General features: G+C 37.1%; 1 protein-coding gene across 4 annotated transcripts in view; it reads right to left on the bottom strand.

Moving 5' to 3' along the window:
- mlip (muscular LMNA-interacting protein) overlaps positions 1–17,120 on the bottom strand; it is a 30,564-nt gene extending 13,444 nt beyond the window's left edge. The window contains exons 1-9 of one of the 4 annotated variants that reach the window (XM_016668432.1): positions 16,958–17,120; positions 14,080–14,205; positions 7,104–7,241; positions 5,244–6,809; positions 4,123–4,197; positions 2,629–2,706; positions 2,465–2,548; positions 2,298–2,342; positions 691–735 (exon numbers count right to left, since the gene is read on the bottom strand). In XM_016668432.1, coding sequence (XP_016523918.1) covers positions 691–735; positions 2,298–2,342; positions 2,465–2,548; positions 2,629–2,706; positions 4,123–4,197; positions 5,244–6,809; positions 7,104–7,241; positions 14,080–14,193 — 2,145 coding nt within the window. In that variant the 5' untranslated portion in view covers positions 14,194–14,205; positions 16,958–17,120. The remainder of the gene's footprint in view (positions 1–690; positions 736–2,297; positions 2,343–2,464; positions 2,549–2,628; positions 2,707–4,122; positions 4,198–5,243; positions 6,810–7,103; positions 7,242–14,079; positions 14,206–16,957) is intronic. The other 3 variants (XM_007546150.2, XM_016668431.1, XM_007546151.2) reach the window with 3 other exon arrangements.
- Between the last annotated feature and the right edge of the window lie 1,590 nt (positions 17,121–18,710).

Genomic DNA, 18,710 nt, shown 5'->3' with positions numbered 1-18,710 from the left:
AGATTTTGAATGAAACTTTCAGCAGACACTCCAGTTATCTTTTTTATTAAAATATCTTTAATGAAATATTTTATTAAAATATCTTTAATGAAATACTCATGAATTCCCAAACAGTGTTTTTGTGGGAACAAATGCACATTTATTGACCAAATATACTTAAATGCATTTATTTGAAATGTCAAAAAATAACAACCACAGTTTATTTAACAAAGAAAGATTGAATTTATGGGACTTTTTGAGGGCCAAAATCAGCTAGATGAATATTTTCTTACTTTCTTTCTGTGTTCATACTCAGCCAAAATACCAATGAGGTGAGAATACCAATGAGGTATTCTCACCTCACTCAATTGGAAACCTTTTTGCATTTTCTGAACAGTTCTTTTAAATTTATTTTGTCAAGGTAAAGATTTTGGTTTTAACTACCAGCTCTTACCTTTAGAAAAGAGCTTCTTTTTCGTGTAGATAACGCCCATATTTTTCATGTTGTTATAAATAAGCTTTCTATTGCAAAATATATTCTATGGATGACAAAAGTCCAACTTAATAGTCCTAAATTCAGGGACAAAACTAATTGGAGAGCAATATTGCATAATATAAATAGTAAAACACAAGCAGCAGCAAGATGTTGCAGGGGTTCTGTTGGGAGTAACAGCTGGAAATAAATGAAAAGAAAATCAGTCAACTACTCACATATTTAGTTTCACGGCCCAAGGATTTTGAAAATGAAGGCTTGTGCTGAAAATGAAAAGTAAGGCGTGAAAAAAAAAATCTAGTGTGAAAATGAGACATGTTCCACCTAACAGTAAGTAAACTCATTTTCAAAAGTGTAATCAATTAAATAAAAAAGGGAACTTTTTTATTTAATTGGGTTTTTTTTAAATTCCTAAATGATTTATTTTTTATCAGCCATGATTTATGTCTGAATATTTCTGACCCAGTTAAGTCTGGACAGCCATCTGCCTTCAATCCAGAGCACACTGACAAATATTGTTTACCACTTTGAGCTGATCTTGTTTCTTCTGAAAACTACATGAGTCTGTCTCCTTTGATCAAAAATCTATGTGTTTTTTTCTCATACATACCAACTTTATAGAGTCAAAATTCCCTTTAATCGCTCTTACAGTTAATATCACAGCATGAATGAGAATATCTATTTTACAAAAGTCCAGAGCAGTTTTGCAGGAAGTGTTTCCATCTGTGGTAATTCCCCATTTTAATTCAAACTCTGACTGAACGTGAAAGCTGATGATCTCTACTCTCTGTATCCTATTTAGTAAACATGCTGCATCAAAGCATGTTAAATAAAAAAACAGTGGAAAGAAAAACAATTTGCCTATAACAAGTTAAAGGATTTTGATGCAAAACCTTTTCAAACATTTGGGAAGATTGTCAAGACATGGACTCCGGCTGGAGTCGGTGCTTCATAAGCCAATAGGGCCCCGTTTCAGAAAGCTGGGTCAACAAGCCCCGATTAGAGGGCAGATTCTCTGAATGCATAGTTCATGTAATGAGGACATGAACTACGCCTGTTGCATTTCTTGAGTTGAGGGGATTGGACTGTTTCTCAGTGGTCCAAAGGTGATTCAGAGTTATGTTTTCACAGATAGTGATTATTTAGGAACCAGGTAATTGTTGCTGTTTAACTCTGTTTTATTAAGTCCAAAATCATGATCAGCTGTTCAGAAACACAAAGAAAATTCTGATTGAATATCCTAGTACTGAACCCCAAAGCACACCATTGAAATATTGTTCAGAGAAAGACGACAGATGGCATCAACAATGCAGACGCGATGAAGGCAGCTACTATAGCAACCTTGATTATCATAGCCACAAGCTAGCTGTCTCCATATTAATGCACAAATTTGTGCCAAAGGAGACCTTATCAAGTACTGTAAAATAAATAAATAAATAAAAATAATATGTATATACAAAACCAGGTATAGGCAATGGGTGCCTAATATTTTCATGCACTTAGCATCTTTGCTTCAGGCTTTACATTATGTGAATTACCTGCCATCGTTTTAAAAAGAACAATCTGTGTTTTTGAAAGACTGCATGCTAAACTATCAATTTTCTAGAGATGAATGTCATTAGTTAATTTTTTGTGAAGGAGGCATAAATTTAATACAAACACCCACAACATGTTCCAAGTTGTGCTTTGTTTGTAAATTATTTCTGGTTTTCAAGTAAAATAAAAGCAAAAGTTGTGGTAATTTTCTCACATAGCCTCCAGCAAATTGACTCACAGTCAAACGTGCATCATGACCCAGAATCTACAGCACACTGTTACAAATTACCTGAAAATGCTCCTTGGTAGTGGAAGACTTGGAGGATTTCTGGCACTGGGATGTTTTGCAATTACAAGGTGAATAAATTATCCCATTAATTCACTTTCAATATTGTGCTTCACAATTTGCTGTTGAATAATTTGGTTTCAATTTCAGCAATCAATGACAGAACTCACTGGTGGATTGGAATTTGACAGTATCTCATCAATAACTGCATAAAGGTCCTCTGACTTTTGACGGAGCTCAGCAGGAGAGCACATCTGCAGACAGGACAGAATTATTAAGACTTTTGCATGAAGTATGACGCATGAATACGATAAGAAGCTTTGTGCCCTTTGACCTCTGCATGGGTGTCTGTAGGACTTCTGTCCATGGAGTTACAGTCGTTCATTTTTCTTTCCACTTCTTCATCTATTGCCTATGAAAACAAAGAAAGAAAAAAAGAGCCAAGTTTCAACCAAAGAATACAAAATACATCATCCATCAATTATTCTCTGTACATAATTTAAAAATTCTGAAAAATAATACAAACTTTATTTGCATTTAGCACTTATTAACAGTTCTTCATGCCCACGTCAAACATCTTGTTGCATAACATTATAAAAATGATGAAACACTCACTTATTGTCAAAATGGAGTTGTACAAAGTTTGAAAAGCAGAACTAACAACAACTGTGGCACAGCTGATTTTTAATCAAGTATGTTTAATTTTTTTGTTAGACTATTCGTAAGCACTGGAATTAAAAACATGTTTTTTATTTTTATTTTTATTATGCTACTGTATCATGTATTTTTAGAGATCCTTTGCAGCATTGTTTACATTCGTTGCTGCACTCTGAATTTTAGGTTCATACCTTTGAAGATGAAGAATAAAGCATCTATTAAATTTTCTAAATAGTCAAAGAACCACCAAACCTTTATAAGTTCAGTGGACTTTAAATTGAAATTCAAAAGCAAGCATGTATTACACATTACTGGAAAACAGACAAGAGTTTATTGACCATTATTAAATAAGAACTTGAAAGATCAGTGTCTGTGAAGAATAGTGCAGATTGTAGAAAAACAAAACCTGAGCAAGCAAACAGAAATACAATTTTTTTATTTTTTTTATGTTTTTTTTTACCCAAACCATGCATAGCACACTGAACCAGCACACAGAGACCAGGGATTTCTAAAGTGGACAGATTTTGTTTTCTATAGATTCTTGCAATTCGTTTCTTTCAAAAACAATGCTCGAGGAAAGTTTGCAAGGTGAAATAAGCCAAGGAAAGCAACTGCATACAATTCAAAGTTTCTATAACGCCGGAAAGTCGTACTGTTGCTTTGTGTTGCTTCTCTGAGATAATCACATAGAAAACATGATTTACCAAAAAAGTATTGGTGAAGTAAAAAAGGCAGGACAATTTTCAACTGGGAAGCAGTAGAAGAAAAGGAAAATCTGTGCTTTCTACAAGAAATCTTGCAAAGTGTCTAAAATCGATGTATTGGGAAAATCTTCAAGCAGCTAAGAAGCACTTAGCTGCAGGAAGATTTTCACTGACTACAAAAAATGTATTTTCTCATACAAGGAGTATTAAAAAAAAAGAGAAAAATAAACATGCTACAGAATGTCTTCAAGAAACATTTCATTGTTTTTTTTGTTTTGTTTTCCTCATGTCTACTCTAAAACTTTGGAGATTTTATTTTAACTTTTATTTGCCCTTTTGCAGATATTAGCATGTAAATTATTCTTACCAACACTTTGCAAATTTGTTGGGGATTACTAACATCTTCTGGATGTTAGACGGGATAACAGGGTGAATTAGAGGGATTAGAGTTAAATATATGAACTCACTTGCTGATCCAAGAGAATCGTGTTTGTTGGTATTGCAGCCAGTGATTTGTAGCTTGACTTAATCTTGTGTGCATGCTGTTTAGGGAGAGGGAGAGAAAAAAAAGCAGATAATGAATACAAATTAATTATGAGTCAGATTTCTGTCATTTTATGAAAGAATATCCATGTAAAATGTCTGGAGATGCACCTCATAGAGCATTTCAGCTTTGTATCTCACCCCTAATGCAAAACTACATCAAAAAATTTTCCAAATTAGTAAAAATTAGAACCTGTTAAGAAAATAAATATTCATACACCTCAAAGCTTTATAAATCTACTTATGATAACAGGAAACCAGTGGAAGATGTTGCTCTAGTCAGGTGAGACCAAAATGAACATTTTTGGCCCATGTGTGGAGGAAAACTAACAACACATTAATCCGGGCAAACCAGATAAAGTATTATGATATGGGGATGCTTTTCCTTGTCATGAACAGTGTAGCGGTTAAAAGTTGAAGGGAAGAAGGAGATACACTGAAATACAGCTGGAGGTACAATGTAAGTGTGTGTTACAATGACCCTGTCACAGTCCAGACCCTAATCAATTGGACTAATTGGGACTATTTTTGTTAATTGCAGCGAAAAGCTACAATTATTGGTTCAGGGGAGATGAATTATGCATACAGGCTTTTTCAGATTTTAATTTAACAAAAAGAAGAAAATTAGAGCAAAATATGTTGGTTTTCATCTTCTGCAATGTGAGAAATTGTAAAAAAAAAAAAACAACAAAAATAAAAAATTAAGTCCAATTGCTTGGCCCTATGTATCAGGCATCTCATCCATCCCCCAAAAACAGACATTACTAGACATGCTGCATTATTGGTGTTCATAAATCCAAAGTTTTGACACCAAACGGCTTTTCCAGATGTGGAAACCTGTGCAGATTGATAATCCGTAGCAGCAGCAATGGCTCATGTGACAAAACACAGACAGACATCTAAATACAGAGAACAAAACCTGACATCCTAACAGCAGACAATAGCTCATTTTAATCACACAGCATGAGAGAACAGTGTGTGCCAGGAAAAGAAAACACCGCCATTAGTGCATCAAAGTCATGCTTGTGATAGACAAGGACACTACCTTTCTTTTTTTACCCTCCCTGTCACTGCAGTCTGATATTGCACTCCCTGGCCTGGGGGACGGCGTGGAGCAGAGGGACAAGGAAGGAGAAGAGGTGAGGTCTCTGATTGGTGGAGCAGGAGAGGGTGTAGGTGTGGGCGTACTTGTGGGCGACGACCATCCGGGAAAAGCTATGGTTGTGTAGCAAAAAGGAGACAGGCTGCGGGGCTTTGGAAAAGTCTGAGAAGGTGTGGGTCCTCTGGAAACATGGCCGCTCACCTCTGACTCACGTCCTCCAACCTTTGTTGTTTGTTGTAAATGAGGGAGAGAGGAACGTGTGTTCAAAGGTGTGATGTGTGGCAGAGGAGGGTGGAGATGTGGAGGGGAGACGGGCGGCGATCTGAGCTGCTGAGAGAGCATTCGGAGCCTTGAGAGAGAGGAGTTTGGTTGGCAAGTCGATTTCCGCGGCGCGGAGGTCTCTGGCTCCTTAATAGATGAAGAGGTTGGCGCTAGGAGTTTTCTGGAGTTATTATTAATATGGTCCTTGAGGAGCACGGTGAGCCTCTGCTCATGCCGCTTTGAAATAAAACTCTTTGTTGTAGCCGCCGTGGCTGGTTGTTCATGCTGTGTCACAGAAATTAATTTCAAATCTGGAAACAGGGGTGGGGTGGTGTGGGGGAGATTGTTGGCCTTCGCCAGTGGAGGTGACTTTACCTGAGCTTTTCTAAGTTCACCGCTCATCACCTGAGTTTGAAGACGTTTTACATGATGCTTACTCGTCAAAGGAGCACTGACAACGCCGCTGGGCTCTCGGCAAACGGGGTTTTGACTGTCTACGGAGGTGGACGAGGAAAACTGAGATGAAAACTCCAGAGGAATAGAAGCCACGCTGCAGGCGGCTGAGCATGCATTGCACACAGACAGAGTCACGGGGTTAACAGGCCAGCAGGGGGTGTAAGGCCTCTGCAGCGCGGCAGACAGCACAGGAAGACGACCTTTTCTGAGGATGGCAGTGAGGAGGGACAGCCGGGTGAGAGGGGGGCGATGCCGGGAAGTGGGTGTCTGCAGACACGTGGAGGAGGACAGGCTGTCACAGGACGAGAAACAAGTCTGAGGAGTGTGAATCAGGCTAGAGCCGGGCGCGAGAGAGTGCTTCCTGATCTGAACCACAGCAGGGGAGAAGACTCCAGAGCGGATAGATGAGCACTGAGAAACAGTTCTGCTAAAAGAAGCGGGAGAAGCCACAGAGGAAGACTGCATGGTGTACCAACCCCGCTCTTTATCCAAGCCCTCTGACAGGATGGACTCTCTGGAGGAAGACGGGGTGGGGAAGAGGTCTGGAGAGTTTGCGGGGCTCGCTCTGTCTTCTGGCACAGACGCTCTGTTTGCAAAGTAGCCCAAGCTATGTTCAGAATGTCCAGAGATACCGTGGCGCTGCAGCCAGGGACTGCCTCTGCATTTGTCAACAACTGTTTCCATAGAGACAGTCGCTACGGCCTCATGGTCGGGTGTATTTTCAGATGGGGCGCCGACTGAAGGAGACGCCTTGGCTCGAGAGAGGCTCTTATGATCTGGCGAAGAACTGAACTGGAAAATAAAAACATATTACATTTGTGTTAATTTTTACATTTTATTTCTAATTTTGTTTAAATTGAATATTGGACATGCAGAGTTACATTTTCTACATCTGTCAGTTACAGAGCATGTACATCTGAAAGGTCATTTTAATCCGTTAATCATCTTCCTTCTACGTTTTTAAACAAAAAAGGTTCAAATTAAATGGATTAGAAACTACATATTCATGCCAGGCAATATCAGTATTTCTTCTGTATGTGTAAATTTAATAAAACTGTCATGCAGAATATTTTATTTCTGTCTTACTCGTGGTTTTGCATCCAGCTGCACTGTGTTTCGCTCTCCTCCCTCTAAGACGTCCTTGATAAAGACAATCTCCGCTTTGTAAATGTCTCCCTCTGACATGGTCTCTCTGGCTGTCCTCTCCCGGGACACAGCTATGCTCTGACCGGGTAGAAAGCGAAAACATTTATGTGGAGGAGAGCATGTGAAACCTGAGAGGAGCTGAGGTGAACTTCACAGAGCCTGGCTGAGCTTCAAGGCTGAGCATGGGTTCACCACAACACACGCTCCAGATAATTCACATGCTCTGCTGGCATTAATGTAGCAACTCATTCCATCTGGAGACGATGCTGATTTGTTTGAGACGTATTTGTTTTCCTGTAATTATTACTTGTTTGAGTTCAAGTTTATTTTATGCAGAGTAAAATGTATTTAAAATGATATGCACTGGCTTTCAGTTTAGTGTAGCAGATTTATAGGATTTGCACTTTGGTGTTTTAATAGCAAGTAAACAAGATTCAAGCCTTCGTGAAAGCCAAATGCGTAGAGTACATAAGCATGCGCATGTGACTATTGACATATTTTAATAACTTTCCTCCGGGTCCCTTCAAAATAAGACTGTTTTAATGACATCAAAGAGACGTCTTGATTTAATAAAAACAGCTTTCGATCTAAATCTACTAGCGCTATTGACAGTTTTGGGCTTCATTTTAAAAATGTCTGAAATTTAACCCATTTCTTGAATATCTTTAAAGGGTCAAATGCTGATATTTGTATTAAACTGAACCTGTCTTTAATGAAACATCTGATGATTAAAGATAAAAACTCAGTTATGACATAATCATTGTCCAGCCTACATAAGATTTTGTCAAATTGTAATGTTTTCCTTCTACTGTATGTCTACTTTTGTAGTTTAAATTAAAATATATTCTCACAATTGTATGAATACATTCAAAAACCAAGCAAAGGCAAAAAAAAAAAAAAAAAAATCTGCAGAAAACGTAATTCTTAAATTAAGAAAAGTTGATATCTATTTTGTTGGGAAGGTTGTTTGCCCACATCTAGGGAGCTCAAAGGAGCAATAACTTCTAGGGTGCAAAATTATTGCCAAGAACTTCATGGTGATGATCGTCCTAAAAATACACATCAGTCGATTGGCAGCTGTCAGTCATCTGAACTCATTTAAAATGTTGTTTGGGGCTCTCTTGCTTTTCTTTAAATAACCAACAGTCAGAGAAATGAAAGGCTTCCAGATGAGAGCTTCCTGGAACACTGACAATTTATTTTATTTATTTTTTCATGTTAAGCAAGATGGAGCCTGAATAGAGAAAAGTTAATTAAGTTAGTTTAATTATTTCTCATGCAATTTGATGGCTGATGGTTTTACGCTTTTAATGTATGTAATGAGTTGAAAACATGAAAAGTTTTGAAATGCTACATGGCAACATAAATATTCTGATACCTACAATTCTGTCTCTCGACAATGAGAACTGCAGAACCCTAAGAAGGCAAGATTGAGATTGTTTTAGGCAACAAATTGAAGAACAAAACAAATGTATGTGAAAATGTCAAAGTTTGCACAGAAATATGAATATATCACCCTTAAGACTATTTATTAGCAAAAGAAAAATGATTTGGGGCATTTCTTCAACAGGGAGTAGGTGGAGGAGATTGATCTGTTCACAGATGATCTGTCTCATGTTATACTGTCACAACATGGTGACAGTTCAACAAATATGTAAAGACTATAAAAGTTACATAGTGCTGCTTTAAGGTTCCGGTTTTTCATTAGTTATTGCTGGAATCTTCCATTCTTTTGTCTGTTACTCTGGGAATGCTCCATGTCATGTCTACTTTGTCTCAGCTCTAGTAATTTTATTAAAGCTTACTTTAATAATTACATTTTATTAAAGTAATTTTATTAAATTCACATATATACTGTGAATTCAAAGATATCTTCCTTTGTGCTTCCACCTCAAGTAGTTTCAAACGCTGAAGGCAATCTGGGATTCACAAAGAACCAAAGAGAACACTGTCTAATTTAAAGTGGCTCTGTAATTGGACACAGAATTTATACACTTGTGTCACAAAGCTCTTGTCAGAGACATGAAAGCAAATTGATGATCCAAACTTGAGAGTGCTCTTCCTAAACTTTTTTTTTTAACAGCAGCCGGAGGTTTGAGAAACCTTCAGCAGCTTTAACTTTCGGCAGTGAGAAAATATCACAGAGACAAAGTGATTTGCAGCCAAATGTCCAAACGTAACCTTTCTCGTATATCTTTAAGATTTTTGATGACATTTTTCTTATCTCCCTGGTTTTCAGGACTTCAAATAATCACTTTTGGCAGCTATTTCTAGAGCAGCCTGTGACTTATTGTGCCTGGGTGTGAACTCTGTGTCGTGCATCGTGTTTGATTCTTTGAGATGGAGGCGTCACTCTCTTGAGGGCCATGCACAGAAGCTTCTAATGCTCTGGTCAGGCAAATAAAAACATCAAGGCAGAACCACAAACTTTACTCTTCTGGGTTATGCCTCCGTGAATCTGTGGTCAGTATAAAGTTACTTTGAAGAAATGTGCCTTTCTTCACTCTCAACTTTTCCATAGGAGTTGGAGTCCACACTTCCACAACTGTACAGTGTTTCTTTCACATGAAAACTTTTAACGAATTATTTATGGATGTTCTTCCCCTTACATTTATCTTACACTTTTACTGACATTGTAACTCTTGTTGACGTTTCTGTATCTTCAGTTCTAAATTTAGCCATATTTGGGTTGATAGAGTCATACTCTGTATCTCAGTTTGTATAACACCTCTTTCTACAAGGTTCTGATATTCTTCCTGATCTTCTTTGATATGATATTCTTCATAAATGTCAGTCAAATTACCAAGCTGAAGTGTAAGAAAACAAATATAAACAAAGTATGCCCTGATCCAATCTGACCCAGATAGAAGAACAAAAATCATCCCTGTCAAAAAAGATCCCATGCATCCTCTGCGTGATGTAGTGATGTGTGCTCATAATAAATACAAACCGCATCTTTTGTACTTTAGACTTTACAGCAAGTCAATTCGTTGTAGAGATTATCTGTTGATTTTTTTTGTTTGTTTGTTTGTCTTTTTGACTAACTGGTTAAAAATTGGACAGCAAAAAGTTTAAATTGCCTGTTTTAGAATCTACTATTTTTAGAGAATGATTGTTGATTACTGAATTAGTTGACAATTATTTCAATCAACAATTAATCTAATTAATTGTTTCAGTCCTACATTCAGTACAGATAATACAAAATAACTCTGTTGCATATTTTTTTTTTACTTTGAGAATAAGTTTTATTGAAACACTGATGGCCTAAAACTACCAAAAAAAGTGTTACTTTGCATACGATGCAGAATTTTTAACATGATGAACAGATTTTTGTTCTCGGAATTTGTGTATTTCTGACTAAAATACATTATTTTATGCCTCCTTTTTAAAGTTTGTTACATGTTGGATTCATGTTAATATATATTTAATATAAGACTTAAATACGATTAACCAGAAATCGCAGTAAACTCATAAACTTTGCCTGCTAAAGACAACAATCTGAGTATTTCACACTGTGGTTTCCACTTCCTTATTTTATCTGTTCGTTCCTGCCAAATTAAGATTATCCTGTCACGAAATAACAGGATAATGCAGGGAAATATTCCGTGTGTTTGTCAATTAAAGGCTGGACTACTGTGAGTCCTTTCTGTTTAGAAGGCAACCCCAATTACTGGATAAATCTACAAAACGCCTTCAGCTGATCCAAAAGGCTGCAGGAAGAGCCATGACACTCCTCTCCTGTAGAACCAGCTCCATCTGAGACAGACAGGCACCATGTCTACTTTTAGGACTCAGCTGAAAACCATTTTGATAAAACTTATAATTAGAGGGGCTCGGGTTATCCTGAGCTTTCTCTGTAGTTATCACTGTGGGTTCAGATTGCTTGTGGACGTCCCGACCACTTTCCTATTATTCAGTTTTTGTATTATCTGCAGATATTGATGCTACAAACTTCGCAGTTTAGCTTAGTTTAGTTTAAATTACTTTTCTTTGACAGCAAGCCACTTTTAAAGTGAAAACCAGGATCCAAACATGTGAGAGTTATGCCAACTGCTCATTTAGATGCACAAATCATTAAGACAAAAGTTTTTTCTTAAAAAGACCGTCTGTTTTTACATGTTGGAGCTCTTTCTCACTGTGACTTCCCAAAGGCCTGCCAATCCTTGGGATAATAACCTTGGAGGAAATTCAAAAATTAATGGTGTCACCTTTGAAGTCTAGATGCTGGCAGCCAGCAAGCTGACGTCAAGCTTCCAGCACCGTAGTGCTGTTACGACAGCGATGCTGGATAAACATCTTTTAGCACTTTAAGCCCTCCAGCAAGCTGCACCACAGGGGGTCAACACCAGCTCCCTGGAAAGGTTACTTTTAATATCACAGTGCACTTTCATGTACCTGTACATTTTGTTATGGTGTGATTCAGAAAAAATAGCTCTGAAAAGAAGATATTTCTTTTAATATTTGGTTAAATTGTGTAAGGATGCTATATTTAGACTTTGATGTTCACTTTTATGGCAGAAGAGCATCTTACTGGATTTCTATGGTTGCTTTAGAAAAGTATTTGATGTTGACTTTGCATAGATAAGGATGCAATTTCTGCAATGTTTGAACCAGAATCTCACATTATATTGGAAATGATGCAACAGGGATGTAATCTAAATGCGGTTAGCTTGTTTCCTCATTTCAATTTCACACAAATGTTTTTAAGAGGAATCCCCAACACGACGTCGACTCTCTCACTGCAGCTGTAACAGATCCCACATTTTTAGGAAAGTTTTCCTCAATGTTTTGGAGTGTGCTTATGGAACATTTGGACTTTTCTTCTAAATGTGCATTTTTAAGTCAGAAAGGCTTAAATCCAGCCACTCACACATGAAAACCCGTTCCATCAAAAAGGAGCTCATCCAAAGACCTTATGAAGATAAATAGCTACTGGGACTTGTTGACCTGTACTTGCCAAATGGCTCAGTTGTTTTTTTTTGTTTGTTTGTTTGTTTGTTTTTTGTTTTTTTTCCAGAAGCTGCTAATGTCTTATTATCTAGTGGAGTATTTAGATTTCTTTTCTTTTTTTTTTAATGACTGGATTTATTGCACAGGTTGCATCCTGGCTCATCACTATCCTGAAATTCAATGGACTCCTGACAGTCACCCATTCTTTCACAAATGTCTGTACATACCTAGATGCTGTTAAAACAAAAAGAAAAAAAACTGACTGGAATTCCCAAATTTGGAGGATGAGTGAATACCTATGGGAATTGCATGTGTTTATATTTTTACAATCACTTTTCTATCGAAAGGATGTTGTAGAAATGTAACAAAACCTCACCAGCTGCTCCTACAACTGAATTGTTTTTTGCCTGCTTGTTCCCAAAGATGAGGTACAAAAGCACCATAGGTACATTAAAAGTGAGATTGATTATACGCCTGTGGTGAACAAATTTAATCTTCAGTTCTCTGACATGATAAATCACTTCAGATGAAAATCTTTTCACACAATTGACAGTTGCTGAAAGAGATTTTCTCCTTTATTAACCTGTTTGAGTTTGAGGATTTATTTGTTTCAATTTGAAGAAGTTCGATTTTAGAGAAACAATCTATTTTTTATTTAAAAAAAAAAAAAATTGAAAAGCAAAATTCCAATAAATATTTCACCTTGGAAGCAAATCCTTGTACCACCGTTACGTCGGCGTGTTCATACACCAACCTCGCTAAACCAGATCATCAACCTTTGTTTTAACCTTCAGATTAGAAATGTTTTTTATGAGGTTCCTGGAAGATGATGGCACTGTTTGTGTTGTGAACCTTAGAGATTACTTTAACATTTTGCTGAGATTTATAATGAAGCCGTAAAAATCTTACTGAATAGTATCTGGCCATCAAACTTTCTGTTTGATGAAGAATTGGTGAGGACTGTAATCCAGAATGAACAACTTTCTTTAAGTTTTGGATTATGTTAAAGTAGCTTTTAATCTGTCATCAGATAATCTGAAGATGGACATTTGATTTCCTTCACAATGGGATCAAAAGTGATGTTAGCTAACTGGGACATAAATAACTTACACACTTTTAGGCCAACTTAAATCCTATAGGCTGTGGCTTTTTAACAAATCTTCTTAGATCATATTTTTGTAAATAATCTTATAAACCTCAGTCAAAGTCAGAAATGATGGTTACTTAAAAAATGTCTAAGGGAAGTTGTGTATATGTTCTTTCAAGTGTTTTCACATATGAAACCTTAAAAATATGAAAATCTAAGGTTTTCTTCACAAAGCAGGCAAATGCCAACCATATCCAACCTTGAAAAGCTCAATTCCAACCTTCTCGCCCTGCTAAAACGATGACTAAATTCCACATGTGGTACTAATTCAGATACATATCAAGTTGTTTTAAGACTGTCTGATGTCTGAACAGTCATGTTGAATTTTATCAGATTTTTACGTCATTGATTTGAGACATGCATTATTATTAAATTTACAAAAAACATTTGCCATTGAAGTTCCACAAAAGGCCACTGCTATTAGTTATGTTTTCTTTTTGTCTTCTGATCTTGTGACATTACTGTACGCTTCATTGCTGAGTAACTTTGACATTTATCCATAGATGCTGGCATCCATTATTATATATGTAAAATGTGCATTGGAGTGTGAGGTCTACGTTCTTCTTCTGCACATGCAGTTCACTTTCAAGTCCTAAGCCATTCATACAGAGTTGCGTTTGCATAATTTAGTATGACCAAGCAAAAATAAAATTAAAATAAAATAAATCAGATTTCAGTAAAAACAGGAATTAAACGTCAACACCTACTGGGTGAACATAGCCTTAGTCTGTTAATTAAAAGTTTATGTCTTTAAACCCTGAACCGTAGGTTGTAAAATCAGTTGCACAAAGTACCAGCATGTCACTGCTGCGGCTTTACCTCATCTGATTTTCCTTTCTGAACAGAAAACTTCTCGTCACTGGCAAGAATGTTTTTAATTGGTAGCTTCTGCACCACAGGCACAAAGGTAAACGCTGCAGGCTTAGCAGGCATCCTTACTGCAACCTGCAAATGTTATTGGAGAGAAAAAAATAAATATATTTGAATGTAACGCATACTTGGAAAGGCCCTCCTTCTAATGTTACTGAAATACATACGAGCAATGCAGTTCATGCTAAGTGAAATACAATGAAAACTGCTGGTACAAAAAGTGGCAGAACCCGTTGAGTTTGAAAGTTGTTCTCTCGGTTACGTCTCTCCTTTATAGGGTGATATTCCTCACCATATGATGTATCATTACTCAGATACACACACACACACACGCACGCACTCAGAGGGAGGCGAGTTAATTAAACAGTGTAGTTCAAAGCTTTGACATGCCCAGATTCTTGGGAACCATTTAGCTGCTGTCACATCAGTTCATGCTCTCATCCAGCCCAAGTTTAAAAATAACAAATAGGCATTCAATTGAAACAACCCCACAGCCTTTATTTGAAACAAAACAGTGCTAGATCTTAATTACTTTAATAATCAAGAACCAATGTGAGGAAAGAAAATGTTGAAGAAAATGACTCCAGATGATCAAACGGATTTCTTAAGGTGGGGGGAAAGCTGCCTGCCTAGGTTTGCCCATTGCTTTTGTACTCAATGGTTTAGGCAGAAAAAAGATATATATATATTTTATTTACACACATCTTGGAAACTTTTCAGATTTAAAATATTTTAACTAATGAATTAAAATAACTTTTTTGTTAACCTACTCATATTCAACTGTAAGAAAAAGCGATTGTGTGACTCATAAATTAATCTCATCAGAAGAGGTGCATTCATAGCTATTGTCATTTGATTAGGTGTCCATACATACATATCCATGTTTTATGAAATTCTTACTCTATGATCATTGAAGACCAATCAGACCAATCACAGTTTTTCCACTCTGTTACTTTTAAATTTAGCCTCAACATCCCTTTTTTCCCACAGGAGCGGCATCCCAACTGCTTCAACGTTGGCTGTGCTTTTAGAGTAATGAGATGTTATTGGTTTCTAGAATTTTTAAACACTCTGGCCATTTGCCCTTTGACACCATCAAAGTATTTTCAGATGCTCACTGGACACATCTGCTTCTTAGACCTTTTCCTGTAATTCTAAAATATGCTTCCTCGTTAAAATCACTGCAGGTCAGCAGTTTCAGACCGGCACGTCTGGCACCAACAACCATCCACATTTACCCCTCCAACCCCCCCATCCTCCGTTCTGATGCTCAGCATGAACTTCAGCTTCTTGTTTTCATCACATCTACATGACTAAATGTGAGAGTATACATTATAAAGTATCCTGTGAATGAATACATTTTAAACAATTAATGTATTTATATATGAGTTTAGTAATGGCAGCGAGAGCAGTGAGACCTTCAGTGACATACAGTTTATCTTTTTTAGTTAAAATGGTTGCATGCTGTTTTACAATCCCCTTTTATACTGTTATGTCATTGCAAACCCTTTGTTTGCTCATCATCTCAGTGGAGTAAGTTTACCCCGTGACAGACTGAGCATGTGTTTCCTGCTTGGCCGGTGAAGCCCTCCTGTAAACTAATCGCTGTCAGGGCTGCCGAGATCATACCGTCCTCATAGGTCACATTCTAGAGCTGGTCCTGGTTCAATCTGTTGCGTGTCGTCACTGTGTGTGTGTGCGTGTGTATGTGTGCCCAGTTATTGCTGCTGGCATGTTAGCCCAACGTAAGAGCCACTCAATCACTTCCTGGAGAGCCTGCACCCCTGCGTGTGGGTTTTTACGGCCACTCACATTAACTGTGACCTTCCAGAAAGTGACAAATGAACCTTAATGAAACTAAAGGAAGAAAGGCTATTAAAAAATTAAAAAATTTCCCTTCTGTTTTTCTTTTGTCTAATGATGTTTTTTGTAATGATTTTGAGACGTTTAGCTTTGTCCTCCTGCTAACATCCACATTTATTCGTGAATGCTTATATCATTACCTTAATTAAAGCTCAGGCCTGTGACTGCGGTGCTCCAATGACCTTAGCGTGTGTTTATCAAGATAGTTGATGTATGTATGAACTGTTGGGCGTGTTGCAAAGTAATGAGTTTAATTACAGACAGCCCCTCCTGTCAGACGGGAAAGTGGGTGTAAATTTAGACACCCAACAGCTGCTACTGAGCCCACAGGGCGCTAAATATGGACTACAAACATATACTGAGATTATAATACGCACCTTACGCAAGAATTAGCTAAGTAAAAAAATATAAGTACTGTACATATTTCAGTCAGTGGGATTTTCAGTTGCAGTTTTCCAATAATAAGTGGCACAGAATAAACAAATATAATATAGAAATGTATAAATATTAGGTCCGTGCTAATATTTTTACTTTGCTTATTATGTAATTCTGACATTAAATTGGTTTATAAGAGTAACTCTGACTTTCTAAATGTATCTGAAGTGATTTTCCACTTCAGTCCAGGCGGAAAGCCAAGTTAAGTATCAAGTGACAGTGTCCGTCACTATGTTGTCCATTTGTTTATGTGTGTAAGCCTGCAGGGTGGTAATGGTTAGTAGGGGGTAACGTGAGAAGGCAGCACCGAACGGTGTCGTAACGTAAAATAACCCAATTAGCCTGTTTCACATTGCAGCTCTATTTGACTTTAGGCTAAAATACTTTTATAGACCTTATGTTTCCGAAGATCAACAAAGAACCAAAGAAGTTAGCTGAGACCATTCAACAGAAAACACCCGAGAGGATGATTACTTTACATGTTTTCAAATGAACATCTATGAAATCATATAGTTTAAAACCTTCTTACCTTTCCCACATTCTTATTCAACTGTTCTGCTCTGGTTCTTCTCCATTTAAAGGGTTTTCCAACAGCCTCGGGTTCAGAAACAAAGCTTCACTTCCCATCAAAGCAAGGTGCCAGCTGTTCAGCTCCTATCATGAATCTGAAAGAGCAATAGTGTCAACCTGTGTTGTCCAACAGATTTCCTTTTATAGATGCCTTATATCCACAAATAGCCTGCAGACACCAGTCTGTGTGCTGGGAAGCAGAAACAATGTGTGACATGCCAGGACAAACTGACAGCTCCACTGTAGCTCATTTATTTTACTTTATGAATGACATAAGTTGTTTGTTTTTTTTTACCACCCATCTGAAAACACATATTTGCAAACACTTTATAAAAAGACAAAAGAATAATAAACTTTTTGTTTGTTTGTCTTTCACTGTCTTAAAATGCAAAGCTTACATATATTTCAAACATTCGGGCTGTCCTTCCGGCTTGTCCCAAAAACCTTTTAGCTTTGCCCATGAATTTTCTATGGGACTGAGATCAGAGGTTTACTATGACCGCTCCAAAAACACTAACTGTAGTACATGAAGCTTCTCTGTAGCTAATTTGGAAAACACATGTGTTTAAACTCTCTTTCATGTTCCCCCACACAGACGACGAGAAATCTTGAAGTCGCATCGGAGGGCAGAAGAACCGTTCGACTGTGAACAATGAAATCTCCACAAGTTTAATTTAATTGATAGATGGAAGTTTGCCCTGGCAGGTTTTTCTATATCAAAGCACGATGTCTTGGTCTCAGCTGGAAGGATCTTTTGAAGCCGTGATTGGGTAATATCTGAAAATACCTGAGCCAACTTAATTATAAACTCACAATGAATCCAAGTGCACCAGGCTCGCCTGCAGCAAAACACCCCACTTGCCTCTTCCCTCCAAATGTGATGCAGGTCATTTTTCTTTGACAAACACTTCAATCTCAATTGCATCCAACCAAATGAGATGTCTCCAAAAACAAACATGTTTTTTTTTCTCAGAGTGCATTTGTACCCTGTAATGTGGGTTTTGAAGTTGTGGTGTCTTAACAAAAAAAACAAAACAAAAAAAGCATGACATCATCATTTAGGCTTTTAAAAAATAGCTTGAATGCAGTATAATTAAACATTATAATTGGACTGGGGGGGGGGGTTTATGTGCTGTGTGACATTATTTGGACATTCATTGTCTATTATTACTTATTCTGGCAGGACTCTGGGGCGCCTCATGCTAAAAGAAAACCAGTTCACCTAACAGATATGTTTCTGGACTGTAGGAAGAAGCAAGAGTAGCCAGAGAGGATACATGCATACTCAGGGAGAACATGCTAGCTCCACGCAGAAAGACCCCAAGAGAGGATTAATATTATAATATTATAATATTTATAGCATTTCTCACCTGAAACAGGAAGCATTTATTCTGATTTAGTGTCAGATGATACGTAAATCTCAGTTTTTAACTGTTCTAACCACAGATGTACTGTGACTTATTTTAGAAAAATACATAACAAGCCTCTGTCTTTCTCCTTCAATTGAGCCAGCTACCTTACAAAAATGTATTTATTTAGGAAATTATTTTAAACTAGCAGCAAAAAAAATAAACTTATATAGACTAAAGAATGTCTTAAGTTTCAATATTGTTAAAGTGTTAAATGCACTTCTGTATTTACGCATCTGTTTAAACAGTATCAAATATTCTGTTTGCTTCAAAGTGATCCAAATCCAAACTATTCAACAGTCT

Source organism: Poecilia formosa, unplaced genomic scaffold, assembly GCF_000485575.1.
Source record: "Poecilia formosa unplaced genomic scaffold, Poecilia_formosa-5.1.2 Scaffold15, whole genome shotgun sequence".
NCBI classification, from domain to species: domain Eukaryota; kingdom Metazoa; phylum Chordata; class Actinopteri; order Cyprinodontiformes; family Poeciliidae; genus Poecilia; species Poecilia formosa.
This window is presented reverse-complemented; position numbering and strand designations above follow the sequence as displayed.